General features: G+C 48.2%; 9 protein-coding genes across 9 annotated transcripts; 2 read left to right on the top strand and 7 right to left on the bottom strand.

The window, feature by feature from the left end:
* Window positions 1–73: 73 nt before the first annotated feature.
* BKA67DRAFT_675913 (uncharacterized protein) lies at window positions 74–3,100 on the bottom strand (the record flags this gene model as incomplete). The annotated part of the gene is made up of 4 exons (XM_046108791.1): window positions 74–900; window positions 1,042–1,687; window positions 2,267–2,416; window positions 2,530–3,100. 4 exons carry the CDS (start codon window positions 3,098–3,100, stop codon window positions 228–230), a joined length of 2,040 nt encoding a protein of 679 aa, XP_045960174.1. The 3' UTR covers window positions 74–227.
* Window positions 3,101–4,900: 1,800 nt separating this feature from the next.
* On the bottom strand, window positions 4,901–6,777 carry BKA67DRAFT_562147 (Alpha/Beta hydrolase protein). Its single transcript, XM_046102577.1, has one exon. The coding sequence runs from the start codon at window positions 6,476–6,478 to the stop codon at window positions 5,357–5,359; it is 1,122 nt and encodes a 373-aa protein (XP_045960173.1). The 5' UTR covers window positions 6,479–6,777; the 3' UTR covers window positions 4,901–5,356.
* A 578-nt stretch (window positions 6,778–7,355) lies between these two features.
* On the bottom strand, window positions 7,356–10,209 carry BKA67DRAFT_675903 (vacuolar sorting protein VPS1; the record flags this gene model as incomplete). Its single annotated transcript, XM_046108790.1, has 6 exons — window positions 9,738–10,209; window positions 9,407–9,685; window positions 9,121–9,344; window positions 8,944–9,070; window positions 7,672–8,895; window positions 7,356–7,613 (listed from the first exon to the last, which is right to left on the bottom strand). The coding sequence occupies exons 1-6, from the start codon at window positions 9,945–9,947 to the stop codon at window positions 7,356–7,358; spliced, it is 2,322 nt and encodes a 773-aa protein (XP_045960172.1). The 5' UTR covers window positions 9,948–10,209.
* A 969-nt stretch (window positions 10,210–11,178) lies between these two features.
* Window positions 11,179–12,084, bottom strand: BKA67DRAFT_657807 (uncharacterized protein; the record flags this gene model as incomplete). The annotated part of the gene is made up of 3 exons (XM_046107175.1): window positions 11,179–11,427; window positions 11,515–11,948; window positions 12,009–12,084. 3 exons carry the CDS (start codon window positions 12,082–12,084, stop codon window positions 11,179–11,181), a joined length of 759 nt encoding a protein of 252 aa, XP_045960171.1.
* Window positions 12,085–12,572: 488 nt separating this feature from the next.
* Window positions 12,573–14,413, bottom strand: BKA67DRAFT_515893 (efflux pump protein; the record flags this gene model as incomplete). Its single annotated transcript, XM_046097763.1, has 5 exons — window positions 12,573–12,904; window positions 12,957–13,207; window positions 13,271–13,554; window positions 13,632–14,109; window positions 14,256–14,413. 5 exons carry the CDS (start codon window positions 14,411–14,413, stop codon window positions 12,573–12,575), a joined length of 1,503 nt encoding a protein of 500 aa, XP_045960170.1.
* A 671-nt stretch (window positions 14,414–15,084) lies between these two features.
* BKA67DRAFT_562131 (thioredoxin-like protein) lies at window positions 15,085–16,162 on the top strand. Its single transcript, XM_046102576.1, has 3 exons — window positions 15,085–15,209; window positions 15,276–15,718; window positions 15,771–16,162. Exons 1-3 carry the CDS (start codon window positions 15,095–15,097, stop codon window positions 16,008–16,010), a joined length of 798 nt encoding a protein of 265 aa, XP_045960169.1. The 5' UTR covers window positions 15,085–15,094; the 3' UTR covers window positions 16,011–16,162.
* On the bottom strand, window positions 15,726–17,513 carry BKA67DRAFT_251731 (uncharacterized protein). The gene is made up of 2 exons (XM_046095752.1): window positions 17,401–17,513; window positions 15,726–17,336 (listed from the first exon to the last, which is right to left on the bottom strand). Exon 2 carries the CDS (start codon window positions 17,210–17,212, stop codon window positions 16,160–16,162), a length of 1,053 nt encoding a protein of 350 aa, XP_045960168.1. The 5' UTR covers window positions 17,213–17,336; window positions 17,401–17,513; the 3' UTR covers window positions 15,726–16,159.
* A 5,801-nt stretch (window positions 17,514–23,314) lies between these two features.
* On the top strand, window positions 23,315–24,722 carry BKA67DRAFT_251638 (major facilitator superfamily domain-containing protein). The gene has a single exon (XM_046095751.1). The coding sequence runs from the start codon at window positions 23,429–23,431 to the stop codon at window positions 24,650–24,652; it is 1,224 nt and encodes a 407-aa protein (XP_045960167.1). The 5' UTR covers window positions 23,315–23,428; the 3' UTR covers window positions 24,653–24,722.
* Window positions 24,723–25,566: 844 nt separating this feature from the next.
* Window positions 25,567–27,357, bottom strand: BKA67DRAFT_515369 (vitamin H transporter 1/biotin symporter vht1; the record flags this gene model as incomplete). The annotated part of the gene is made up of 4 exons (XM_046097721.1): window positions 25,567–26,151; window positions 26,208–26,799; window positions 26,861–27,146; window positions 27,204–27,357. The coding sequence occupies 4 exons, from the start codon at window positions 27,355–27,357 to the stop codon at window positions 25,567–25,569; spliced, it is 1,617 nt and encodes a 538-aa protein (XP_045960166.1).
* Between the last annotated feature and the right edge of the window lie 546 nt (window positions 27,358–27,903).

The following is a 27,903-nucleotide window of genomic DNA, read 5'->3' as shown; positions in this document are numbered from 1 at the left end:
TACTCGGTGGAGGACCAATGCCGAATTCCACGTGTAAATATCGTGGCCAAATCAATCGCAAAATGTCGAACCAAGAACGCCGCTCTATGCATGTCGTACCATGAGAATGGGGGAAACCAGAAAAAACGCGAGTGGGGTATCTTCGTCAAAACCAAGAACAGGAGAGGAAGGAAGAAAATAGGAAAACAAAAAATCGAGAGCCACGGCCAACAAAATACCGTCGACTACTAGGTGAAGGCGTCGGTGAGAAGGGACTCGGCCTGGGTTTGCTGCTCCGAGTCCATGACTTGCTGTCGCATGTTTGCCAGTTCAGCCATCATGACTGCCATATGACGTTTCTGGGCCTCGAGTTCCTGCTTGAGATTTGCAGAATTTTGCTCGGCTTGCTGTTGCTGGGCTGTAAGCTGACGTGCCAGCTCTTCGTTGAGGACTTTGAGGTGTTGTTCAGACTGGCGCAAGCGCTTCACTTCGGACTGAATATCGGTATCCTCGTCAACGTCGAGGGGACGCTTTTGAGGGGTGACTGTGAGCACCTGCGGGGAAGGCTGGGTCTGCTGGGGCTGGTGGGGGAACAGGATCTGCTGGGGGAGTACTTGGCCCGACTCTGAAGCTGCGACGCTATCGCCATCTTCAGCAGTATCGTCGCCGGATACGCCAGGAACAGGATGGGTGTGGACTCGTCGTAGATGCTCGTTGAGGTTTTCCAGACGCGAGAAACCCTTGCCGTTATGTCTCTTACACGTGACATGGGGGCAGTTCAGGGGGTTTCTCGGACCGCCGTGCTTGCTGTGAACTTCGCGTTCGTGACGCAGCAGACCGCCGCTGTATGTGAAACCGGCGAGCTTCTCACATCCTTCGACTTGGCACTTGTAGGGTCGCTCATGTTTGTCCATGTGCTTGCTATAGAGGGGGTTTAATCAGTGACTGGCTTGCAGTAGTGGATCAGACAGGGGGTGCAATAGTGTGGTATAGTGTACTCTGGTATAGTATGGAGCAGCAGCATAGAATAGTATAGAATAGGGTATAGGTGGCTGGACTTACTTCCACTCGCACTTTCTGTTGAACTCCCTGTCCTTCTCGTCGCATGCATCCCAGGTGCACTCATATTTGCCGCGGGCGTTCTTCCGGACCTGCCGATCAGGCTTGGGGATAGGCTTGCTACGCTGGGTGGTGTGAATGTCGAGATCGTCCTTCGGGGTAGGCAAGGCGGTAGGCTGTTCGGGGACCGGCGGGAGGGGTGGGAGATGCAGGTCATGGTGAGGCTCGGGCGAGGGGAAGGGCGGGGGAGCAGGGCCGGCGTATGCTGCGAGGTCGGTGATGTCGTTGTCGCCGAACTGGGGTAGACTGTCTACACCAACACGGTCGTCGTCATCACCGAGGCCGGCTATTGCCTGGTAGTCGTCGTTGGGAGTGTGGAACTGGCGCGGCTCGAAGACCTGGACCATCTTGAACTCATAGCCTTGGAGCTTGGAGTTGTGACTTCGGCTACTGTTGAAGACCTGCATGAACTGCATGCGGGCCCGATCGTCTCGTCGCAGGCGGTCCGGCAGGATGTAGCGACGGACGCGGGCTTGGTGAGGGCGGCCGAAGTGGGTGGAAGTGGCAACTTCGAAGCGGTAGTCGCCAAAGGATCGCTGGGCCAGTTGTTCGTGGACGGCGACGATGTGGTCGAGTACGCTGGAATCGTCTATGAGGTATCACAGTAATGTTAGGCCTATATGCTGGGAGTGCTCAATATAAGACGTGGCCTGAGATATAAGGCGCAAACGAGGCGAGGCAGCTGTGAGGTGGGTGCATGTGCATGGTGGCATGTGGGATGGGTGCATGTGGATATTGAGGTGCATGTGGGTAAGGCGACGCGGAAAAGGAAAAGGCGAAAAGGCGAAGAAGGAAAAATGGGCGGGAGGGAAGAAAAGAGGCAGACTGGCAGAAGTGCGAAAGATCCGTGAGCCAGCTGAGCCACAAGGGAAATCGCGATTTGTCAGGCGCCGGCCACACAAAATAGCCTTGCATAAAACAAGTGAACAAACCATTGGGCGTCCACTATGCCACATCCGTTGGTGGTCGTTCCAAATTTAGAGCTGTGGTCCCCGCACGGCTGTGGCGCATTGACCCTGCCGTTGGCCGCTGCATGCGTTGTGTTGCACAGCTCAAATCGCTGGCAAATCGCAAATCCACAGGCAGCCAACGATGACTCCTACTCCTACGCCACCACGACGCGTTCCTTGCAGGCTGGACTTGGAGGGTGATGAGAAGCAAAACTTACCAGGATCTGCAGGAACAACTTCAATTGCGTAATCCCATAGTTCCTTGTGCTGCCGTCGGTGCTGTTCAAATTCCCGTACGTCTTGTCGTTGTCGTTGCTGCTGCTGCTGCTGCCGCGCCGCTGGACCTTGTGAGCCAGTGGGACGCTGGCCTGTTTAAATATTAGCTCGACTGTTGCCTCACCATATGACCCGATGACCCTATGACCGTGCGTACGGCCCTGGTGGCGAAGTGCGAAGGCTTCTACCAGGCAGGATGACTCACCTTGGCCTGCTCCAGACTGCACAATACTCTTCTCTCGAGGCAGCAGTGTTGGTGAGTGCCTGGTGGGGTGTTTCGAGGCCCGGTGACCCGGGTGTGACATACCCTCGTTGACTCTAGCACTGCGGTCTTGCTCATCAATAGCCTCGTACGCCTTGACACTCGGCATTGACTCTGGTGTCAGCATGTCCGCCTGAGGATTAGGGAATCCTGTCGGTGGAGCATGACATTGCTCTATACCGAAACCATGCTCACCGTTGATGTCGTAAGCATCCTGAAGAAATTTACTAAAGGATCCCTCCGCTGTCTCCGTGTCGTCGACATATTGTATCGGCCACGGACCATCCTCAAAGCTCCAAGGGCTCATTGGAAAAGGCTGTTGATCCTGTCGTTGCGGTTGGTGCTGTTGGTTGGCGCTGCCGAGGTTATAGTCCGCTTGCCCAGCGTCGTATGGGACGGCGGCAGCAGGAAAGCCATCACCAGGCCAATATAGCTGGTCGGATACATCGAAATCCGTCAAGTTAATGTCTTCGTTTGGGTCGTGCTCGGGTGCTTGTTGTGACTGACGTGCCATGTTGTTCCGCGTTGCTGTGTCGGTTGCTCGAATGCCTACGCTGGGATTTTGTAGCTAAGCTCTGTTTGTCAGGGCTGTTTCTGCGTCAATGTTGATTGAATACGAACAATACATCAATTTTTTATCTTTCCGAATGCAAGCATAAATCCTGTCCCAGTATATATGTCAGTGAGGGTCCAAATGAGGTTGATCAGCTTCGTTGTATGTTTGATTCGTTCCCCAGTAACCAGTTCCAAGAAGTTCTCGGAGGAAATGTTAACGGAGTATCAATGATGATGGATGAAATAGCTGTTGATAGAGGAACGAAAAACAATTTCGATCTCAACAACTGATGGGTCAATTTCTTGTCTTTGGTTTAGTGCTTGACAGCTTGAATAGAGTTGATGCACTGTGATTGACATACTTGTGAAATGGAGGCTGTCGTGCCACACTTTCTTGATGGTACCCGGTCGTATTGATAGGATGATGAGTGGGAGGAAGGAAGAATTTCCCCGGAGAACGAAGCAATCCATTCAGAATTCCCTCCATGTCCTCAAGGAACCTGAACAGCCTGAGACTTTTGGACCTTATAGGTATCAAAGTCACCAAAGCATATGAGCCTGGTGGCTAAGAGCCGTGTATTATATCGAGTCGATTCCAAGACATCAAGATTATGCCTGAACATTCGAAGCTGAGCAAAGCCAGCCAACGCAGCTTTAAACAAACCTCGAAATTATGATGGTCTTGGTCTTTGTGTCCAAGGAATCGGTCATTTCCTCGTCGATTTCTCGTCTCTGGCACGTAAACTTCTAGAAACGTCCGCACGCATAATGTTTCAGCCTCACGAGGCCTTCAAATTCTATCACGGTCCGGCGCCTAACATCGTAAATCGTCGCCTTTGTGCGTCATGCAATGACTCTGCGCCAGGAGTCTAAATCGTAGCTCTACTGTGTGAGGTTACCAAATCAACACCACTACTTCAAGCAATTACATTTGAACCACAATGTTCTCTAGGTTGTCTTCCGCCGACTATGAAGTGTGGTGTGAAGCGGACCCGACAAAATACGTTGTCTTGGTGAAGTATAACCACGGGCATTCGGAAGCTTATGTAGATTTAGCGGTCGTGGCGTGACTGGAAATTTGGTGTTGACTACACGCGAAAGCCCCAACTGACAATGTTGGGAAATGATAGGTGTGATACAACATTGGCAATACCGATTTGGTGTTCATTCGGCAGACACTTTCTGTCTCCCATTAGGCTAGACAGCCGGCGAGAGTGTGTGAGTCTTCACTCATTTGGGGTTTATAGGTTCACCTGGCATAACAAAGCACCGCTGAACAAGGATATATACTGTCAGTTCATTTCAGGCTCACAATGTATCGTATGATCGTAACAAAAACATGTTGCAAGATATCACACGATCATGTCTTCGCTTTGACGTAGTAAAATCCCAAATTCTGTGGTACTAACTGTTGCCTTGCAAATACTCGACTAACGCATAGCCCAAATATTTCAAACATCAATCTCATAGAAATTTAGATAGCCTGAGGGCAACTTTTAGAGCATTGGCTCCTTTCCCATAACAGGACACGGCTGAGATATGCACCATAGCGAGTAGCAGCATGGGAGAATGTCACATCATATACGTGCAGAGTCTGGAATTTCAAGGTAAGTTCTGATGCGATCCAAAATCGTCTCATCATGGGCATAGCAAAAGAAAGATCGATAGAATACCATATGGGATACATAGAAACAAAAGGCTCTAGCTGGACGATCGTAGACAGACTTACATGGGTGCTAGAAGCAGAAGTCATAAAGCACAGCCAACTAGGCTCATGAAACGAACAAAAGGTACTATGTACAAAGAATATGGAGTGATGTGAACGCCAAAAAAGTCAACATCCATTTAATGCAGTAAGGCGAGGCTTACTGACGGCCTATTCTAACGTCGTAACTCCCTCAAGGGTCGGCGGCTAGTTTTTGGTGAGCTTGATAATGACTTCGCCCAGGTCAACCGCTTGCCTTCAAACATTGCTTCCTTGTCCATCAAAACATCGCGGACAAGGTATTCGCATGAGCAACCGTGTTTTTGCGTGCACTTTGTACAGCGTTGCTCATATGAATTCCTCCATTTCGGTTGACAGTCGTTGTAAATAAACTCTAGATATTGGGCTCTAGTGGGGTGTTTGATGTTAGGAATAGCGTTAAACTGTAGAGAAAACTTTATCCCCAAAGATGATTACCACAAGTATGAAGTCTTCCAGGTTATAGAACCTTCACTTTGACTGGCTATGTGACTGCTGCAATCCCAACAGCCATCCGACTCCTGCCGCAGCATCATCCTCTCGCTTCCGGGATGCCTTTAGTTCTGGGAACATGGTCCACCATGTATGGGCGTAGCCCGAATACAAATCAGCTCTAGTTGTCACATCACACTCCTCCCTGAGAACTCGCTCGTAGATCAGACTGTCATCTCTACTGACGTCCAAACCACAAATTTGAAAGTAGGCCGGCGGCAATCCCATGTGCCCATGCTTGACTGCTGGATCAGATGGGTCATTGAGGTTTTGATCAAGCGGGTGATGCTGGTCAAAGAGAGCCCATAGCGGCGACTGATAATCTGGTTGGAACGCATCCTGGAAAATATCACACATGTCTAGGTCGAGCAACGGGGCATCTCTATTCTGTTCACGAGACAGGTAGTATGGTTGATATCGTTTTGGCACGTGCATATAGCTGATGAACGTCCCCGCCATAAGCATCTGTCCGGTCAATGGCGGATTCAGCTTTTGATCCCGTGCCAAGTGAGCGACTGATGCTGCAAGGTTTGCACCCGCGCTACTACCGGCTACAATGAACCCGTAGGAGAGGTCGCATTGTGGAGGCAGAAAGGGAGATTGCGGCGTTCGTGGATGAAGCCACTCCGCAGCTAGGTACTTGACTATAGCCCAGCAGTCTACTACTGAAGCTGGAAATGGATGTTCGGGAGCCAGGCGATAAGATGGTAGGACCACTATAGCATTATGGTCCAGTGCGAGGCGGCGCGCAAGTGGTATTTCGGACTCTGGATTCCCGACGCAATGCCCCCCGCCGTGCATGAGGACAATCAGGGGACACTTTGCTGTCGGTTGAATGTCTTTCCGATGACAAAATAACAGACGGGAGCGATGGCCATTATCAAGCGCGACCAAGCGCTCGTATTCCGTCAGATTAAATGGCCGGTTTTGTTGGAGCTTTTTCTGAGTCCAGGGAAGTGAGGCTTCAGTTATTTCTTTCAATATCTTAATGGTGTAGAATGAGCCTGGAGGCATCTGTTTGGCCTTGACCGCTTTCTCAAATTCAGAGTTGATGACACCTGTCGCCAGGATTTCATCTTCAGTCGTCGGAAGTTGACTCATACCGCCAGATTTCAACCATTGATGATCGCAAAGATCAAGTCGAGAGAATTGAGGATGGGCTAAGTCTGAGGGAAATCTTTACGTAGGATCTATTGCAATCCTGCGATAAGCCCTACATTGTCAGCATGCATGCTCACCTGCATGATCTCAACCCCGTTTAAGCAGAAATTCCCGCAGATGATATACCCCTGTCTGACGAGCCACGGTATACAATGAAGCGCAAACCCTGAGATAAATGTGTTGGTTGAATTAAAGAGCGATAAAAAAAGTCTTAGAATAAGAACACCACCGCAGCAGGGTACATCCTGAAGGTAACACGCAGGGGTGAAATGATACCGATGACGGAGCCTTCGGTGACCAAACCCCGCCAAAGGCAATTCTTTAATCGTTTCAACGGCTACAATTATATATATAGCATTAATAACTCTGGAACACTCAGGTACAAATCAGCAACAAAAAAACCCCCGAGGATCGCCAAAATATCTCATGTTATACACAGATTAATATTTATGCATCTTCCGTAGCGCCCAAATAGCTGTCGTATAGGCGTAACACTACCCCCTAGACCCAGAAGAGGGGGCGTTTCTTTTCGAAGAACGTGACAGCTTGATCTCACTTGAAATGAAAATAGAAGCACTTAATACTTGAAGCAAGAACACCATAATAGATTTGGTCTCTTTCATCTGCAAATTTGAGTAAAAGGATAAATGGTGGGAATAGAAAATCACCATTGCATCTTTGGGCTGACGCTATCTGCATCACAACTAAAAGGGCAGAGACAGGTGAGACCTGCAAGTCAAGATAGTTTAAATGTTGAGACTATACAAATTGCATTACGCAATGCGGAATTGCTCTTATTACTGAACTCCCAATGGTACTAAATCGAGAGATGCGCCGTCTCATTGCCCGCTTTTGTTACAATTTCATTAGCCAGCTCGAACCTCTCAATGATCGCAGCATATTTCTCTCTTTTTGAGATTGTGTCTTGATCCTCGCGCGTCAGTATTTCAATCTCTTCTGGTTTCAAGGAAGATACCCAGCTGGTAGTCAGAGCTTTCAGGGGACTATGTATACTCGAGACGAAGCTTTCAACAATATTGTGGGTGATATGCCTGATAAATGATTCTAGGGCAATCTGTGCGTACCTAGCGTTAGAATTCGTGTCTCGGCGTTAGTTGAGATGCGATACGAACCTGATAATATACTTTGAGAATATCGTGTACTGTTCTGACCATATTATCTTCGATCGAAAAATGAAGCTGGTCGTAGATCGTGGAAACATTCGTGCTTTGCGGGAGAGACCGTAGAGACTGGATCAGACGGATAGTTTGTAATGTCTTCAGTTCGTCAAGGAATCTGGGGTCTGTGGTGCTCAACATGTGGGAACGCTCCCTATGGCAGAATGTGTCTAGCTCGACTTTCGTCTCGCCCTGGGCACCCTCCCATGACGTAGATAAAAAATTGCGGAGGGCATCATGTAGTACCACAGATCTCGAAGTGCGCGGGCAAACATCGTTGAGTATCATAAAAGAGGTATCCCCCACGGCTGTTGAAACTGTTTGCAAGTGTTGTTCTACATATCCCTGCCACTTCTCGGTCTGCGTTTGAAACAGGGTGGGCATCACATCAGGGTTAATAAGTCCAGGCAGCTGAGTGGTCTGGCAAGTGCGAATTTGGAGTCTGATATCCTCAAATAGTGCACAGGCTGCGTTGGAAGTAGTGCTTTTTTGGTTGAACTGTTGCCTCGGGGGTGGTTGACGCTTGATGCCAATAACAGGAGAATCGTTGGAGGATGGGGGCGTCACAGGATAGCTGAATGTAGGAATTGACTTTCCACCAAGTCCGCGCTCGGGAGTATGAACTGACACAGTGAATGGATCATCGCCAGATGTGTACAAAGTCTCCGCTGCATCCATCTCAGGATCTTCGAACTGGAACTTGTGACCTTTCTCGCGCATCAGTTTCGAAAATATGTCGTTTTCGTCTTTGACCTTCTGTCGGATCCTCATCTCCTCCCGTACCTGCCCAGGCTTTTCCATGGCACTGACTGCAATTGTTTCATACCTTTGTACCACATCATTTAAATACTGTACGCGATCATGATGTGTATGCCGAGGCTTGCCAAGTGATTGCAATGCCGACCTAGCATCAAACAAATTTTGTTGAATGGTAGCCTGGATTGCAGGGAAGTTGTTGCGCATATTAGCGCAGAGCAGATTGCTGAGGTACTTCTTGAGCATATTTGAACCACGTTGAGTATGAGGAATATGGTTCCATGGAGGCTTGGAGAAAAGCTCTTCCTCAGCGTGAGCAAGATCAAAGGATTTGTCTTCATTGTTGAACCGATTACGCACAACAAACCAGCCGTGGCCAGTGGATAGCTCATGACTTTCCCCGCTGCTAACAATTGAACATATCTATCTCGTCAGCGTAGTCATCCTCTGTTTGGGATATATTTGCCGTACCTCATCAGCGTTGTCAGCTTTGTCACACTTTGTGAAGACACCGACGATGCGATCTTTGGATACGTTTTTCAATGCGATAGATGGAAGATCTTGCCGTGTCAGGTCAATTGATGCATCCAGGATACATCTAAAACAATCAGATACAGACTCAGTGGCTTTGTCTCGACATGGACTTACATGACGATGTTTCCTTCATTTTTCATATACTGTAGCACCATTTCCTTGATTCCGGCCATCTCGGGGGCATTGACATTATGGTGACTTCTGAAAATCCCAGGAATATCAACAATGCTGAACTGAGAACGACCGGGTCCAGACAGCTCGATGCGAAGAACCTGCGTAGCAAAGTTCTTCTTGTCATCTCCTTTCCCTGGCTTAATACCCATGTAATCTTTAGACACCTTCAGCACGTCGAGTTTAATTAGCACTTCTCTCGTAACAAACCAGCAGCAAGATCATATACCTCATCCATGATTGATCCAAACTCTTCAGGTGTTAGACTGTCCCCAATGCGTACATACTCCTTGTATGCATCGTCTTCTGCGTAGCTCAGGCCCTTTATCGTGACCTCCGGCTCGACAATTGTGACTTTGAACTGGTTGCTAGTGTTTGGCCCGGTTCGCTTCGAAACAATCCGTGTAGCAAAGCGAGTGCACAATCCCGAACCAACAGGGAATGGGATATCTGTCAAGCTTTGGAGTAAAGCAGATTTTCCTGTAGATTGTTCGCCAACAATGACGAGCTATGCAGTACGAGTGTAAGTAGTTGAATTACGAACGACTACAAGAACTCACCTGTGGGATTGGTATATGCTGACTGGTACCATTAGACTGTAATTGATCTAAAGCATCAAACAGAATCCGGCTATACTCGGTGTCGAATGGATCCTCCGGAATGACGTAGTTGTTCTTTTCCTCATTGGCGATTGATGATGCACCATCCGAGGCAGCCTGCTCTTCCTGTGGTGTTTCTGGAGATGTTCGGAAAACTTGGGGAGTGGCCATGATGACGTTGAACGTAAAGTTAAAACAAGATGCCCAGTCGTACAAAATAGAATGAAGGTATATAATATGCAGTGTCTATTTGCCTAAGTGGGTATGCTTAGATGACTCTATGTTTGTTTTCACCGAGCGACTGTTTTTTCGTACTTGAACGCTTGCTCTTATATTCCTTGAATCTTCGTTGCCTAATAGTTTGAAGACAGATTTACAAACAGCATGGCTTGCACGCAGCCTTCAAAGGGGGTTACCATGAAACCATGTAACCGTTTTGTGGCCAGATTCCTTGAAAACAGGCGTCGCAGCCTTGTGACATGTTATTTGCAGTGAGCGTTACGCTGCCAATCTGGGTGATGAATAGCACAGCCGTGATGTGCCATGTGCACTTGGCCCATCCTGGCCTACGTTTGGGGATCCCTGGCCATGCATGCATTACTTTTAATGTGATAATTCAGCTCGAACGCAGGGGGTCGCGGAGAGCAACATTTTATTCGCAACCACCAGGCAGGGGCTCAGGCGTCTAAATTGATAGGGCCAAAGGACGTTGAATGTTTCAAGGCTTGACCACAGACGCTGCGTATCCAATTGGCTCGCACAATTTCTGGCGCCTGAAACTGAGCAAACCAACATGACCGACCCCCCAGCCGGCCCGGCCGACGTTTTCACAATGGGATTAACCGACACAGTCGGCTGTGCTTAACAACCATCGGCCCGCTTTGCGACTTGCATCAAATCTCCAAAAGCGTGAGAGAGGATTGGGAACGTAGGACTTTTGAAGATCCTAGCCCCCACCCCGGTCTCCAAAATCCAGCTGTGCCATACCCAGATATTCTAACAGGATTTCGGTTTCAGGAAAATATCCCCAGGCAACCTGTTGGCCGATCATTTATCTTGATCGCTGATGGCGTCGCCTTTGAGGGCCCTGCACGATATCCTGAATACAACGTTGCGCGAAGCTTTCAAACATATCAATGCGACTATAAAATTCTATTCCGCCATGAATCGTTTCAGATTTTACGTCTTGAGCAGACATCTTTTGCCTAACTTGATACTCAGAAAGACGAGGATCGTCTAGGCTAGTATCTCGCAAACTTTCCAATGTTGAAACCTCCTGCCTGCCAGAAAATACTTAATCACTGATTGTGAAGCCTATAAGGGCAGCTGTCAACTGTAAATCTGCCTAGCATCAAATGTGGTTGATAAGGACAACCCATCGTTGTTTGATCACCAGCCATATTCAACAGACGACATCAAACCAATTTGCTTTATCACCTGATGTCTCCTTCATTTCACGGCACTCCAGAACCCACTCGTCGGAGCCTGTTCTATCAATTCGAGATACCTTTTGGAACCAGCTTTCGTCAAGTTTTGATGCGTCAACTTTCATCCATCCACGAAATCTGCTTTCATCGGAAGCTGGGTTGAATCTCCGGACTGCGCGAGTGTCTAGCAGCCATAAATAAGCATCGCCTCGAGAGCGCCATTCCTATCAAGATAAATTAGCTGCATAATCTGTTTATCTCATGTCTAGACGCTCGGAGACCGTGAGCCAAAGAAGGTCCAATGTACTTACTCTTCTTTCTTCTTCCGTTTCCGCCGTACGGAGCGGTGGTGTATCCGTCGGTAGTGCTGCCAGGCACCGCATAGAGTCCTCGTCCATGACTAGGCAATCGCAAAGACGAGGGGTCATTACCCTGTCATCAACGCTGCCACCAACACTGACCACCCATTCATCGAACACACCGCAGAGTCTTTTCACATGATCGTGCTCCGCGTCATTCATATTTGGCAGATCTAGTCTCTGCCTGTTTTCGAGGAGCTCGACACGGAACCGGCGTCCGAGCTCATCATTCACAATACCGTTGGGCCTTTGCCGCTGAATCCACCTATCGCCATACATGGGATACCGGTTCACATGCAGATACCATGCGCTCGTCCATAGCTTCAGTCGATCGATAGCGAGAGGCACCAACCTCTCTGACTCCTCTGTATACACGGTGCGGAGAACTATCCGATGTCAGTCTTGGCTTATCGGTTTGGCATTGTATGAAGACAATATTCTTATACCGGTATAGCCCCATGAGCCACGCGCATATGTATTGGCGTCCTTGGTCTCGTACATGTTTTGCGACAAGTCTCGCATCTTGTTGATGGCATCACCATCACGGCCGAGACCTGCCTGCCTGTCTACAAGCGAAAACTGTGTGTAAATGTCCTCACACTCTTCGAACGTCTCTTGGATCGACAGGGCAAATTGAAGACTTCGTGGGTGCAGCTTGATATCGGTACAGATGGAAAGGGAGCCTGCACATGCGCCAAACGGCCACCTAATTTAACTTGAAAAATTGAACAAACCATCGCTTAGAAAAAAAGAATATTTTCTATTATAAAGACAGTTCTCTTGAATGTAGACAAATTATAAAATCACGTTCTAGACTAGTCTCTTCCGCCACCATACATCCAGATCCGTTTTCCACAGCTCTAGGCAGCATTACTCCACTAGGTTAACCTAATCTAGTCAAAGGGCGTCGTTACCTACGTGACTTGGCCTCTTGTCCAGAGTCTCAGATAATGGCATACCTGAACCAGCATCGCGAACATGTCGGTAATTGTGATGCAAGCCCTCGGACACTAAACGGACTCGCCTCTCAATATTTCGGCCTGTGCATCCTCCTCAGCTTGGCCTGCAATACCAGCGCGTCGCAGGCCAATAGAACTCACAATCAGCACGATGGCTGTGCTAGCAAAGATTGTCCAAAATGCAGCCCGAAATCCATCCATCAACGCGACTTTAGCATCAGTGCTACTTGAATGCTCGGTCACAGACGCAGCAATAGTCGCCGTCATTGCCAGTCCGACAGAGTTGCCGAATTGAGCAACTGCATTGAAGACGCTGCCGGCCAGTGACTGTAGCTCCATGGGGAACGCATCGGATATGACAAGGTTACATACGCTGAACAATACTAACGTGCATATGTTAGCAATAGAGTGCCAAGTCCTGGACAGGCAGCTTACCCCAAGGGTTGACAGGACAGAGCAGCAAGGCCCAGAAAGGGCCACCGGTCCAATAAGGTGCGTCCAATGAAGCAGTCGCCATGATGGCGGGTGACACAAGTGTAATGCATGCAGACACCGTGGTAAGCGTCAGCACCTTAATCCGGGGTATGAGATAGACGAGTGCGACATTTGTAGATGTGCCAACCACGATCTGCGCGAAGTATCGAACTGACGACTGTAATGCAGGAAGCCCTTGGATTTGCTGGAAGCTGTGCATTACGATATGTGTCAGCGATCATGGATCCACGCAATAAACTTGTCTATCGACATACTATAGTGTGGTGAAGTATTCGATGCCGTTAAGCGAGGCCCAGCAGAAGAAGACTGCAAGGCACGAGCCTGTGAATGCGGCTTCACGCCATAGTCTATTAGGTATAAGTGCCGGTCGTCCTCGCTTGTTTTGTATGTACATCCAGAATGGAAAAGTTGAAAGCATCAAAAGTGCGAGAGTGAGGAGGCATATATTGGAAGACTCGTAGATGTTCCGATAACTCGACGTCAACATGGCGAGGACATATAGTAACAATGCAAGGGCGACGCTTAAGGCAATGACACCCTGGACATAGTCAGATTTAGCAAAGGGTGCCTATTACGGAATGATTGAATGTGCAGTCTGAGATGTAAACAACTTACCACCCAATCGACATCCTCTCGTAATTGTTTCTTCCATGTTTTCTTTGACGCATGCTCGACATTAGGCAGCGACCAGATAGACACCAAAGAGATGCAGAAGTTAATCATAGCCATGATATAGTACGACCATCTCCACCCTATAGTGTCAGTAAAGACACCTCCAAGTACTAAGCCTAGCGCATAACCCAGTGGTTGAGCCATTCCGCTCATGGCGAATGCCGTCGTCCTCCAAGGACCCCTCATGAAGGTATTAGTGATGAGACTTGTTGTGGTCGGTAAGCACATGGCGATCGCCACACCTAGACAGGTTCGAAATATGATGATCTGTATGCCGCTTGATGCAAACCCAACAGCGATAGTGAACACCGCGAAAAGAAAACTTCCAGTGATCCATAACTTCTTGGGACCAATCATGTCGGCCACCGAACCGAAGACGTGGAGTAGGCAACCAGCGGCAAGTGCATATACAGCGGCAGGCCTGACAGAATAAGGGGTAATCAGTAAATGTGTGTGATGACAGGAAGTAATATTAGCAGGCCACGCGAGCAAATCCGTAGCCGGGGCAATAGCGAGGTGGTCAAATAGTGGCATTAGTCTTTTGCATTAATCCAACATTTGACTTACCATAGTATGAGACCGTCTGGAATGTTGAGATCTTTTGCAATTCTTGGCAATGCTGCAATGAGAATACCGGATCCCATAGTATTTAGAAAGTTGATTCCAGCAAGTGTAACGATAACCCCTACTCTTTTGATCGCTTCTGGAGAGTAGTTACTCTTCATTTCTTGTGTGAGAAGCGGCAAATCCCTTGGAACTGGTAATTTTATCATTTTATCGTCTGATAGACTACCGCGAAATTCATTCACCATGATGAGTGATTTGAAAGACTGACCAAATCAATGACTATGCTCCGGAGGGTTTTTTTCCAGGCTCTTTCTGGCTTTTCATGAGGTGCTCAATCGTTTAAAAGACCGGCAGTACCCTGATTACACCATTGATCCGTTGGCTGCAATAATGTGCACTTCTTATATCATACATTGCTTGTCTCCAACATACAGTGGTATTATTACCCCTGCTCGTCATTTCATCTTTGCTTCCTCCCTTGGCTGTTGGCTGACATACTAGTTGGGTCTTCATCATGAACAGCCTGCTGTTGGCGAATACTACCTTGTTCCAATAGTTTGTGTATTTGCTGCTAAGAGCATATGCAAATGGTTCCCATACGCAGTGAGGTTGTGGCACAGCCGTCTCGGCTACTACAGATGGAAGAGCCAGCGACAAAGCCAACGACCGAGCCGACCCATTTCTAATGACACGCGGGTGTTGTGACCCGTTACTCCACAGCTGCTGCAGTCCTCTACAGGGGCTTGGATCATGTAGGTCAGACTGAGTCAGATTGTTGAATCACGTTAGTTGCGGTGCACAACGTCATATAAATGGCATTATGGCGCCGCGTCCTTGAAATGCTTCTCATAGACAATTCTATTTTCCAAAACTTCTACTTTGAAGGCTACACAGACGTAAACATGGGGTCCACGAGCGATAAGATCATTCTTTACAACAACGACACGTGTACATGTAATTCTTGCCCAATCGGAAGCGCTTTTCATGTTATTTCCGGATAACCTTGCTCATGCTCGATAGGGTCCAATCGCGCAAAGGTTGCACTCACGGAGCTGGGTCTCCCATTTGAGGAACGAATAATCAATGTGGACGGTCCGCGACCTGCAGAGTTCCTAAAAAACATCAATCCGCGTGGGTTGGTTCCAGTGATCATATTCAATGATGAGATAATTGTGGAGTCCGCGATTGTCTGCCAGTTCCTGTGCGACATCCATCCTTCACACCTGTGCCCGCCGCCGACGACAATTGAGGGTGCGCTGCGCCGCGCCAAGATCACCTTCTTCACGGACGCATACTGGAGCAAGTTCCACACAGTGTTGTTCCGGCTGTTCGATGCACATACTGAAGCCGACACCGAAAGTATAGTTAATGACGCTGTTAAGGGTCTAATCAGCGAGGTCGAGCCACTTCTCGCAGATGCAAAGCCTTTCTTTGGCGCTAGTGAAAAGTTGACATTGGCGGAGGTAGGTATCTGTTATCCTGGATCTATGTTCCAAGTGCTGAATTGCTGTGCAGGTCATCACAGGACCTTTCCTCGTTCGTGCATTGGCATTATCAAGGAATGGAGTTTATCCTACTAGTCTGAACAAACACATTGCGGAGGGAGCACCCAACTTTCACAACTGGGCGACTGCAGTATCTAGACATCCAAGTATTACTGCAGTATTTGACGAAGAGGTCATCGTACAGCGATCCTGGAACAAGAGAGCCAGAATGAGAAAGGCTGCCGGTCTGTCTGACTGGATCAAATCTTAAATTGGTATTTGAGATGTTCACTTTCATAGTGCTGAATATGAGTGCGCGATCCGCTCACTGCTAGAAAGAATTCCCTAAGAATGACAGTTGAAAGGAGGCTTGCAATTATATCTAATAAACCCGATGTTTCAATACTATTCATCACAATTTTAGGCTGTTGCCAACTTCATCTTGATCCATTGCTCCACCTGGCGTAAGTCCTCCGCATCTCTGCCTCCCCAAACAATGTCAGCCATATTGTCCCCATCGTAAATCTCTGCGGTAGCTGTTACTATGATTTGGCCTAGGTCAAGTAAAGGCCTCAGGCGCTCATAGATGTCATCGACATTCCCGCGATAATTGAACGCACCAAATTGCGCCATGCGAAGGTCGCACATTTTCCAAAAATGCTGTGACAGGAAGCAAATTGGCATTGAGCCAGTGAACCTGGCATTTAAGTCCACGACCCACTGCCTCCCTTCCCGGTCTACTACAATGTCGATCCCAGCCCAGCCAATATATGATCTTGGCATACGTTTCGCCGTCTCACGGACAGTCTGTTGCACCAAGTTCTGAAGTGCATCTTGTGCACTATAATCAATGTGTCCGCCAACCCATTTGCCTTCCTTATTCAACGTTTGGACAGTAACGCCGAGTATCAAAGGATTATCATGATTCCGTTCGCTGTCCGCGGCTCCGATAAGAAAATGCACAGCAAGGTCCTGGACCAAATCGATGTACTCTGAGACCAGAACTTCTGTCACTCCTTTATGCTGGTACTTTCGCATGGCATCGATCATAGTACGCCGCCGGCCCTCATCAGTGACAATGTAAGTGCCGAAGCCGCAACCTGCTCTACAAAGTTTGAGCACAAATGGTAGTGTTGTTGTGCTAAGTACAGATTCAGGACTATCAAGATTCATGTCTTGCAAATTGACCACCACAGACTTGGGTGTCTTGATTCCTGATGTGATCAAGAACTTCTTAGAATTGATATCATAACCCTCTTGGGGATCAATCAGACAATCGTGTTGTTTCATCCACCCTTGTGGCCTCCAGAACAGCAATTTCTTGTCCTGGCATACTTCGAGTAATTGCGCTTGAATATCTCCCTTCTCAAGGTCCAAGAACCTGGGCTTATGGCGCTGTGCCGGTGCCAGTTGCAGTACAGCACGTTTCATGCCAGCAGAAGTTGCATTGGGCCCAAGTAGAATGACCTCCATGTTTCCTAGGCCGAATGCCCGCCGAAGTGGTTTCAATCCTAGGATGACTCTTTTGAGGCGATCCTGCTCTTCGGGATCATCGGAGAACGGCACTGGTTCCTCATCCTCTGGGAACAGCAACTCCCTTGGGAAATTAGGATGTAGATCAAGATGGCCAAAAACGCAATACATGGTCACAATGAACGGACCTTTGATGCCATGATGGCGGTACAAATCCGCCAATGTCGTGTCGAGCTGTATTGTTCGCATTTTCTTGCGTTTGAAGCCAATACTAGTTGTTAAACTAAAAACAAGGGGCTTAGAAATGACAAAAAGTTTCAAGAGATCTGAGCATTGAATATCACCTGAGCAAGTCGTAGTTTTGAAGCTCATACCGGGAAGTCATCAGCCCTAATCGCTAGCAAGTCTTGATTCTCATTAGACCAAGCCCGACCCCAAATCTGAGTAATCCTGGCGCCTGCACTCTCTTCTGAATCGGGCCAAAACACTTAATCCACATACTGTCCTGCAGTCCTCTCATCAGCTTGACACTGGTGGTCTTACGTCACTATCATCTTTTCAATACTTTCGGTGAAATTTACGCCGTGATTATGCTTGAGCAGGTCTCGCGTAGCGACCCCGCTTTGGGGCGCACCACTGTAGAAGCAACAACAACTACAGTGCCTCATGATTCTTCTGCGATGGTCGAAATATGCTATTTCGCGATGCCGAATTCCGTGTGATGAGAACAATACACATTTCGGCAGCCTATCGCCGGGCCGAGTGCGCCAAGAATGCATGCTTCCGGATGACAATATTGTGTCGCAAAGGCCTATGATGTGGGTTCGCAAAGTCCTTCCTCCCAGTTGCAAATGCATGCCCCTACATCACGACGATCAAAAAGCGGCAACCTGCAATGCAACCTGCAGGCTGAGCCTACTATAAGGCGAACAAGTCCCCACCCACATGGTGATGTGAGGCACATCGTTGCTGTACTCGGCCAGTGGACCTTTCTCACATGCACGAGATGGATTTTAGATCTGGGGGCCATAAAATGAGGACGTTGGTGCAATAGTGGCAGCTTTGCCTTAATATTGCAGTGGTTTATTCGACGCTGTTCGTGGAAGATTCGCTTCCACGATCTTTTCAAGAATAAATATCACCACAATGTCCCTTTTTGGTCAACCCCACCACATTGTCGGAAATACAAGCACTGTGAACGTTCCATGTTTTGCGGCATACAAACAACGACCCGCGCAATTACCTACCTGCAGAGCAGCGGACACGTCAAATGCGGGTCCTTCGGCCTACTAGTAAATTGCGAACATCAGACTCCGCGTGTCCCCATCTATTCGAACGCGCTGCCTCCATGAGGGTCCAACTTATTATTGAACTCATAAATCTAGGATCAGGATATCAGGCGGCAGCAACAAATTATGCCGGCTGACATTTTCCCAAACGGTACGCGATGAACGCATTGCTTTGCAAATAGGGAAGTAGCGGTGTCTTAAATCACCGGTAAGTCAGCTGATCTATCCTCCTGTCGTGTTTACAAGTGGTGTTTTATAAATTTCGTGCTCTGAAACCGAATGTCAAGTGTGTTGTTCTTCATCTCAAAAGGTACTCGTAATTACCAATCGTATATAGTCACTCCATTCTAAGCTGAATTTACCTGGCTTAAGGAGAGACATGTGGCGAAATCTAAAACTGAAATGCCATCATGCGGCGAAGTACCTGATGGATAACGCGACATACAGACTGTTATTCGTCCTTTACAAGATTCAGTCACTTAAGTCCCAACCAAAGAAAAACGAAAGAAAGAAAGAGGTAAAGAAAGAAAATCGTACCAAACACTACTTTACACAGCTTTCATCGCTCCCTTGTTGCGAGTGTTCCTATACTGGGATGAATATGAACTAGACTATGGCTCAAGTTTTATCAGTGTGTAAGGGTAACAGAGTCATCGCTGCCTGTACGTTGTGTATATCCTCACAAAACGACTCATAGGACTAGCCAAAAAGATTACACGATTCCAGATTGTGATTTCCCATAACTATCGCGTGTCTTGCAGATATATCGCTAGCTTAATCATGACAGCCTCAACACCATCCATGAACGTTAAAATAACCACCAATATCGTTGGCGATGCCTACTCTTATTGACTACCACAAAAGAGGGTGTATATAAATTCTTGTTCCTTCTTCTTGTACTCTATATCGACTCTAGTGTTCTTCACAATTCGCATCTTTCGCTAGTCCTGCAACCAATGTTGCCACGGCTTGAGAGAATACTAATCATAGATCAGGTACAGCTATCATCTGATAGGAAGAAGACTGATATCTAGTGAGTAGAAGATCTTTACCGGGTCTTTTGATGTAAAAACACTACATGTATACAGTCCTGGCGTTTTGTCCAAATAAAGCCATCCAAGCTGCTACGATGACAAATATCCCTCCTCTAACGAAGGATCGACTCGATCCTAGTTTTTGAAACTGTACAATGCAGACCTTGGTTACTCACCGCACCAACAGAGGCACTGTTATCTGATTGCAAACTTTTGAGTGACCCTGTGAAGGTAACGAGGTTCCAATCTGCTTCCTAGGTATATCCAAAAAAGAAAGAAAGAAAAATGAACATAGATCGGGCTAATGCCATCCCCGTATTTATCTGACTCACATAATACGAGTGATTGAAGAACATATCTTCAAATCGCCCTGAATTTAATTCACCTCCTATACATCGACCGATCAGGTGGTGTGTAGGTAATAGCTCCCTTTACCTCACTGCTAATCTACAGACAAACGGCTACTCATGTAGTACTATACACAATCATCAATAATAGTCATACTGCCCTTTAGATAGAGGTGAATAATCTAGTTAACTGATAGGATGTGAAGATATACAATCGACAGGGCACGCGGGCAGTGACAATGAACTGACTGAAAACAAAGGCGACAAAGGATTAAACTAAATAGGCAACCTAGTGGCAACTCCACTGCTAACACAATAGAGACCAAATTCACACCAGTAATGGACCCAAGAAGGACTTAATGGTTGCCTGGTGCCACCACTTAGGTAGATGCCTGCGGTGCCCAGTCCACCCTTAATAGATAGCCTTCAGGGATCCCTCAGAATAGCTAAGGAACTACGCCACTGAACAACACTCTACTGAGGATCAATATACACACATTTGATCAGTATCATGACCCTACAGAGTAGTGACGCCCATCAGGGCTATATGCATATATTTGCCATTCTGACCAGACTACTCACTGAAAAAAAGTCCCCGCAGAGAAAAGTTAGTACAATGCAGGGGAACTTATACCATAGCACACATCCATTACTAAGAAACGAATGATACACCACGGAAGTGGCCAGATTTATCCTGATACTTTTTGACGTTCTGGATATTCAGAAGTTCAATGGGTTGGCAGTTCGTGATCCTTCCAATTTTCGTCTCTGCGCGTATAACTAGAACAGGGGACTGATAGTTGGGAGTCTAGGCGAACTGGCCGATCTGGCTTCGATGTTGTCGCCGGTCATCTCAGTGGGTCTTGACAGACTTTGAAACGACACTAAACCGTTGAAATATATTGATTGTAGTGGTCTGATTGTGGGTGCTGATTTGTTGTAAGAACTGCACGGTGATGAACTCTTCTTGCTAAAGTGAAGTTGCGGGGTTCGAGCCCGGCCTCAACGCTTGGCATAGCTGCCGAAGGCGCCGGAGGAACTAGAACGCTTAGCCACACGATTGTCACTCCGAAGCAGGTGCCAGCTGCCTGGAATGGTAATTCAGCAGCTATTCAGTCAGTGACCTACTTCCAAAAGCAGACCCGAGTGGTATAAGCCTCTGCCTACACCGACTTTTCCAGGCTTACATGAAGAAGTTGACGGACCCACCAGTAGAGTATTTCCATATTCACACATTATTGTACAAACCCACGTCCCGAAAACGTCTTCCGCCACCTCCGAACAAGACATCGAGAGGCATATAATTGGTGATCCCTGCTAGTCTCACAATCTGGCCTCGACGCTAAATCTCAAGTTCAAAATCCATTGGAAATTGGCTACTTAAAACTGGTTCATGTGCCCTACAACTATCAAAGACTGAGATTTGACCGTTGAAGTACCTTGCTTCGGACCCAACAAGTATCGTCCGGTGACTACAATAACTAACTGCTTTAGACTGAGTTCTAACTCGTCAGCCTCGCTAGGTCGCGTGGTCGTTATCCTAGTTACGTCGAAGTGCCCAACCTAGATAAAATCCCTCGATTTTATGATGGACTTCTTCGGACCGCTAGTGTAGCCTCATCCTGAAAATGGATGACTACAGCCTTGGATCCTAACTACATGGAAACGTGTGTCAAGCTTCACTGGATACATAGCCCTGACAGCTCAAATCAAAATCCAGAGCGATAAGTAATGCCCCCCCCCGGGCCTGAGACTGTTATCTTTTGAACTATGCTCTCTACTGATGGGGTGAAGGATTCGCCATATGCTGCATGTACTGTCGCCAATTAACAGCTGCACTGCTTATTGGTAGAGCATTTCGGTGAGCACTAGCGCCAAGTGCCAAAGAAACGCCTCGACCAACGAGGCGGTGCAACGTGTTTCCGCTTGTGTCTTCTGGCCGGGAGGAGGCATGTTCAGGCAAGCTAGAATATCCTTTCCGAAAGGTATGTATGACTTTCATTGTATTGTGGTCTTTTTATAATTCGGGAACCAGTTATGGCGCACATTGTCAGTCAAATATTTCCGTGTAATTTTCGTGTTTACATTCGTACGTAACACTGCATGTTCGGCTGCATATATAATTAACTGCCCTGTTTCTGCAAGTAATTGATCCCGTATTTAGTCACACATTTAATAGACAATTTTATTTATCGATACTGCCAAGACCACCGCTCACAACATACTAATTCTAACACGTACTTACCAAGGAAATCACCAGCTCATACCGATTTTATCCAAAACTGACGATGTTCATAATTAGCGAAAGGTGGAAAACTTGTTCATAGCTTATAACAATCCTCGACTTTAATTTAAAGAGCATCTTCTCATGTAAATATAAGCAAATCTTCCTTTCCTTACCAAGCCTTGTCAAATAATTGCAGCACTTCATCGTTCCGGGGAAGAACCAGATTCTGTCCTGTTGAAGGCAAAGCTCCACGGTAGCAGCAAATTACCAGTGCCGACCACATGACCTTTTAATTCTGGATGACTGTCCATCTGTTCCATGACATGAACTTTTGTATATCAACTCGCCCAGCGCATCAAGTTGCCTTTTTTGAACTAAGATCACGATAGATTTGCGTGGCTGCGTGATCTTATTTTGCGAGGCATGGACGTCGGTTCTGCGAATATATACACTACCTATTGAGACATAATATGCGGAGTGTCGACTGATTAGTATGCAGGAGGTGCAGAACTACTTGCCACACAAAAGGGCATGAATGGAAGGTGTGTTGCGTGGCCTAAGAGTGAATATGAGCCTCATCACAGGTGCCGGAATGGGGATATGCCCGTTGGCTAGACTTTTTGGCCAAGTATTGAGGTAGATTAGGGTAGAAAAGGAAAGGCTCCGGAGCAAGGAATCAAAGAGGCAATAGGGAAGGACTATTACAAGTCCCATGTATTGAAGTATCCAGATCTGTTATGTTACTTAGTCTTTCAATAAGAACAATCGAGTTGAATTCTTTGCAATAATGATACATAGCTCGCGTGTTCCAAGAAAACCACGTATGCTCGGACACCGAACTTGCGTCAACGTGCTGAGTCGGAGACGGAGTGTGCCTTACGGGCCGAGCTGTTGCTCAGTAAGATAGGCCAGTTCCAAGAAAGGCAATGATTCCCTGCACGTACTCCGAGGTCGGCCAGTTGACGTATCTTGTGAAACCCTTCGCAAAGATGTCGGTGCTCCATTTGTGGAGTTGACTTTACAATATCTGCGTTTGAATATGGCCTCAACTTTTGTTATGAGAGCGCAGCCTTTGACAATGGCGGAAGATGACGCTATAGCACTCCGCATGACCCCGCTGACAACATCTGGCGATGACACCGCGGGGCGAGAGGTAACAGCCGAAGCTGGCATTCTTGACGGCGCAAGCCTCGAACAAGCTGCCCCAAGAACATCGGAACCGCGATGGAAGAAAACCAGCGTTCTCATCGGCTCTGCGGTTCTGCAGTTGCCCATGTGGGGTAGGCCGAGCCAAGTAGCGCGCACTTGACAAAGTCATCATGCTCACTCAGACAGGCTTCGCCATGAGCTACGGCGTATTCCAGGAGTACTACTCAGGCAACTGGACACTGGAAGGCAGCCGCGAGGTCACTGGTATCATCGGCACGACGCTCAACGGAGTGACCTATCTCTCGATGCCGTTGCTCTTCGCGCTGTTCACGAGGCGCTGGGCGCATTGGCGCAGGACGGCCGCTTTCTACGGTGCTTTGCTGACGGCAACTAGTTTTTTGCTCTCCTCATTCAGTACGCATGTGTGGCAATTGGTCGCGACACAAGGGGTACTCGCCGCCCTAGGTACGGCGTTGATATTTAGCCCGACAACGCTATCCCTTGGCGAATGGTACAACACAAGCAACAGAGCTCTGGCCTACGGGGTGACGCTATCCTGCAAAAACATCGTAGGATCGGCTTGTCCGTTTCTGATGCGGGTGCTATTGGACCAGTACGGCTTCCGCACGACTCTGCGGATCTGGGCTGCAGTCGTCACCGGGAGCAGCATCCTCGCCATCCTCACCATCCCAACCCATCCCTCTGTTCTATCTCCCGAGGCGCCCAGGGCGCGACGAATCCCGTGGCGGTTCCTCAGACACCGCACCTTCTGGATCTACAGCATCGCGACCACCCTGCAGAGCTGCGGCTATGGCCTCCCGCAGACTTATCTGAACACTTATGCGCACGAAGTCACGCTTCTTTCACAGACATCAGCGACCTTACTCCTGACTCTCTTCAACATTCCCGGCATCGCCTCTTCGTCATTCTTTGGTTATCTCAGCGACAACAAGCGCTTTCCGCTCTCTGCGACAACTGTCACGGCCATATCTGGCATCGTGTCGGGGCTCTCTGCGTTTCTGCTCTGGGGTCTCACATCGCCTGGCAGCATGGCACTTCTGGTGCTATTTTCCATCACCTTCGGCTTCGCTGCCGGCGGGTATAGTGCCACGTGGGGCGGAGCTTTAAATGAGATGGCCTCGGAAGCTGCGCAGAGGAATGAGGCCATTGACACGGGAATGGTGTATGGTCTTCTCAATGGAGCGAGGGGAATCGGATATGTCGCCGGAGGGCTTGTGGGCGTACCGTTGCTAAATGCTGGTCATACCAACACGGTAGGAAGCTTCGGTTATGGCACAAGCTACGGGCCCATCATTATATTCACGGGATTATCATCAGTTTTCGGGGGATGGGGGTTGTTGTGGAAATGGAAGAAGATTATGCGATTCTTCTGAGATGATCCTTCGAGGTCAAGACGCCCGTTATTATGGCAAGATCTTAGTAGGATATCTGAAAGGTGAGGTCTATTTCCATGACATTTAAGTGACGAAATAATCGGAGGTAAACCTATGGCAGAAAAGGGTGATATTGTGACACTAGGAGGCGGTCAAGTAAATTGTTTTAGACGGCTGAGGCATGGTATTTGCATTCAATTGGTGCACTACTGCACATAGAACACCCAGTATAACCATTCCTTCGAACCCTATATACCTCCTTCCACCTTCCTCCAACAACAATAACAACAGATGTATCTTCAAAAACTCTAAAGAACGTGTGAAAGCGGCCCACGAGACGAGACTCCAACGATAGCGCAAAAGCATTGTCGTCGGTCCCAGCTCGGCTGCAACACGCCGTCCCAAGCGATGGCGTAGTAGCACTTTCGCTGGCGAGTTTTGTTGGTGAAGAACAAGCTTCGTCTCGAGTGACAGCGTATCCAAACACAAATGGGGTATCATATGCAGAAAAACAAACGTAACGAAAATCAAACACCGAATCCTCCAGTCGTACAGATCATCCCCTGTTATCCTCCCATGATCTTTTTTTGTGCGAAGCAGAAGGGTAAAGGCGATAGCGCTGCAGCGTTTGTCGCTCCCTTCCGCTTCATTTTCCAGAAATGCCGTTCCCAGCGATGGCGTAAAAGCCCTGTCGCTGTCGAGGTCGTACCTCGGATGAAAGCATTCCAAACGCTTTGACTAGTAATGATATGCCAAGAGGCTAAGTGAAAAAGCCAAGATAAATAAAACCGAAAAGTAGGTTAGGCTACCTGCGCGAAATAGCATCGGTGAGAAATGAATGAGTCGTGCTAAGGCAATGGTTGAACATCGAAGCTCGGGTTGTCTGATTGGTGCAGCGAGGGTCAGGACCTAGTCTAGGCCCTCTTGCTCCACCACATACGTCCGAACCCGCGCTGCTGGACCTCTCGACGAGCAGCACCGTCTTGGTACTCATCAGCACTGTCATTTGTCGAGCTGCCGCTGCTGTTGATCTTGCGACTGGGTTTGTTACCAACAAGCCTCACGGCAGCGAACATAACAAGACTGCTGGCAATGCTGATGCACAGGATGCCGATCATAGTGAGGTTACTTTTACGGTATTGGCGAGGACCCTTTACCGCGTCTTCGGGCCATCCGGTGTACAAAGCGTAGGTCGTCGTGATACTTCCGAGGTTGCCTAGGCCGGAGACGAGAGCTGAAGCAGCCGCAACTCCGACTTCACCATGACGTTGCTGGAAGATCTCGTTGGTCCATACCATGCAAGTGGGAACAGTAGGGCCAAGTCCGAAGCCAACCATTAGCAGCCCGCCGTATCTAGCCCATGGGTTGCTCGTGGGGGCAAATGTGACTACGAGAAGCCCTGCAATCTGAATGCACACTGCGGCAGAAAAGAAGAAAGGGCGTAGCTGGTGAAATCGGTCGGCAATGGGAGTAACAATGAGAATAGCAATAAGGTCCATCTGTAAGAGAGTCAGTTGTTGTACCTAGCGACATCCTTTCAAGGAAGATGACGTACTATCCAGATGGGCGCAAACAACAAGCTTAGCTGAACGCCGGTGAAGCTCGCGTCGATACCCTGAATGATGACAGTGCCATATAGCTGGGTGCCAATACCCACGCCGACGACACCAAAGTACATCATGGTCAATGGCCAAAGCCGCCAGTCGATGAGGACATAGCCAAGGTCTTTCAAAGTCCAAGGTCTAGGATGATATACACGCTTGAGATCCTGGTAGTGAATGATGGCATCCTCCCCGGTGAGTGCCTCAGGAGGCTTAGGAAGCCATTTGAAGATGCCTTTGCGGACACGGGTTTCTCCCGGGGGCAGCGGGCGATCAGGCAACCACCAGAGTAGAATAACTCCAAGTACTGTGGCACACGCGCCATATAGCAGGAACATCCACTGAAATCCTACCAAACCTCCAACGCCATCCATGAGCTGGAAGCCGGCCGACACAAGACCAACCACCGCGGCAGATACTTGAGCTGCAGTGTAGTACTGTCCAATACGCTTCCCGGTACGCGATGGTGGGTAAAACAGCGTCAGGTAATATGACATACCTGGCCACATGCCTGCAATAACAACACCAAGAATAAATCGCAGGAACCTGGATTGGATCGCGTAAGCACTTCACAGAGTTTGCAACTCGGAGGCATGGTCCAACTTACTTCACACTCCAAGCAGACTTTACTGCAGCGAAGCACATACCAATGACGCCAACAGCGAACACAATGCGGGCCATCCAAGCTCGGGGGCCGAGCTTGCTCATGATCAAGTTCGAAGGCATATCGAAGATGACATAAGAGACATAGAATAGAGCCAACGCAGTGGAGACATCTTTGGAGGTCAAGTTCAGCACTTGCATCAAATCGTGGCCTGCCGCGGCGTTCATTGTCTGAGCAAGACCAATGTTGGATCGGATGGCCGAGCATAGAAAATACAAGATCCAGAAAGCTATACCTCTGTCAACAATCCGTTATGACGCAAGCAGCTTTGAAACATGATATATACCTGGTATGATTCTCAAGTCAAGTTTCTTGTAAACTTTTTCGATTCGATCAACATCGTACTGGACAGGCTCATCGCGGCCGCCTGCGCGCTGGTGAGTATCATTGGCATCAGCACTCGCTTGGTGCGGAATCTTGCTATCGCCGTCCAAACCCATGCCTAAATAATCGCTGGCCATGCTTTGAGTCAGTAGCAACGGAAGTGCCAGCAACTAGTCTCCTCGAAGCCTCTTTCTGATACACTCTCGCAACTTTGCAGAATATATCCTGCTTGCGCGCGGGATTAAAAGTCACAAAGTGTGCAGGAGGAAGAAATATCGCCATGGTCGAAAGAGTCACCAAATTTTGATAGTGTGCTCCCCGCTGGCGGCGCTAGTGGGGTCGAGACCACTTATTGCCGAACCGCTCAGTTGGACCTGGTGGTTTGGTTTGGGATCTTGTTGGGGTCAAAACACTTTCGTTAGCGTTGTGGGTACAGTGGTTCACTTCAATATTTCCCGCGATAGACTGTCCGAACACCACACAGTCTGATGACCAACCAGCACAGCCAGCACGTCCCACGAACTTGCGTCCCATCTCCGCGTACAGAACTCTGGTGTGCCGTCAGGTATGTACTCGTGATGGACCCCTCAAGGCATGTTGAATAATGCGCCACCTTACCTCATTGTGCGTCTTGGTCTACTTCGTCTATTCCCCCTAGATTA

This window comes from Truncatella angustata (genome assembly GCF_020726525.1).
Source record: "Truncatella angustata strain MPI-SDFR-AT-0073 chromosome Unknown BKA67scaffold_3, whole genome shotgun sequence".
NCBI lineage: Eukaryota > Fungi > Ascomycota > Sordariomycetes > Amphisphaeriales > Sporocadaceae > Truncatella > Truncatella angustata.
Note: the sequence above shows the minus strand (reverse complement) of the source record. Positions and strands in the feature narration are given on the sequence as shown.

What these genes read in the sequence shown, in the direction of transcription:
- BKA67DRAFT_251731 (XM_046095752.1), bottom strand. Translation starts at nt 17,212, where the DNA reads ATGGAGGTCATTCTACTTGGGCCCAATGCAACTTCTGCTGGCATGAAA.
- BKA67DRAFT_562147 (XM_046102577.1), bottom strand. Translation starts at nt 6,478, where the DNA reads ATGAGTCAACTTCCGACGACTGAAGATGAAATCCTGGCGACAGGTGTC.
- BKA67DRAFT_251638 (XM_046095751.1), top strand. Translation starts at nt 23,429, where the DNA reads ATGCTCACTCAGACAGGCTTCGCCATGAGCTACGGCGTATTCCAGGAG.
- BKA67DRAFT_562131 (XM_046102576.1), top strand. Translation starts at nt 15,095, where the DNA reads ATGCTTCTCATAGACAATTCTATTTTCCAAAACTTCTACTTTGAAGGC. An exon ending in CAACAACGACACGTGTACAT is followed by an intron (nt 15,210 to 15,275) that starts GTAATTCTTGCC and finishes CATGCTCGATAG; the next exon opens with GGTCCAATCGCGCAAAGGTT. An exon ending in AAAAGTTGACATTGGCGGAG is followed by an intron (nt 15,719 to 15,770) that starts GTAGGTATCTGT and finishes ATTGCTGTGCAG; the next exon opens with GTCATCACAGGACCTTTCCT.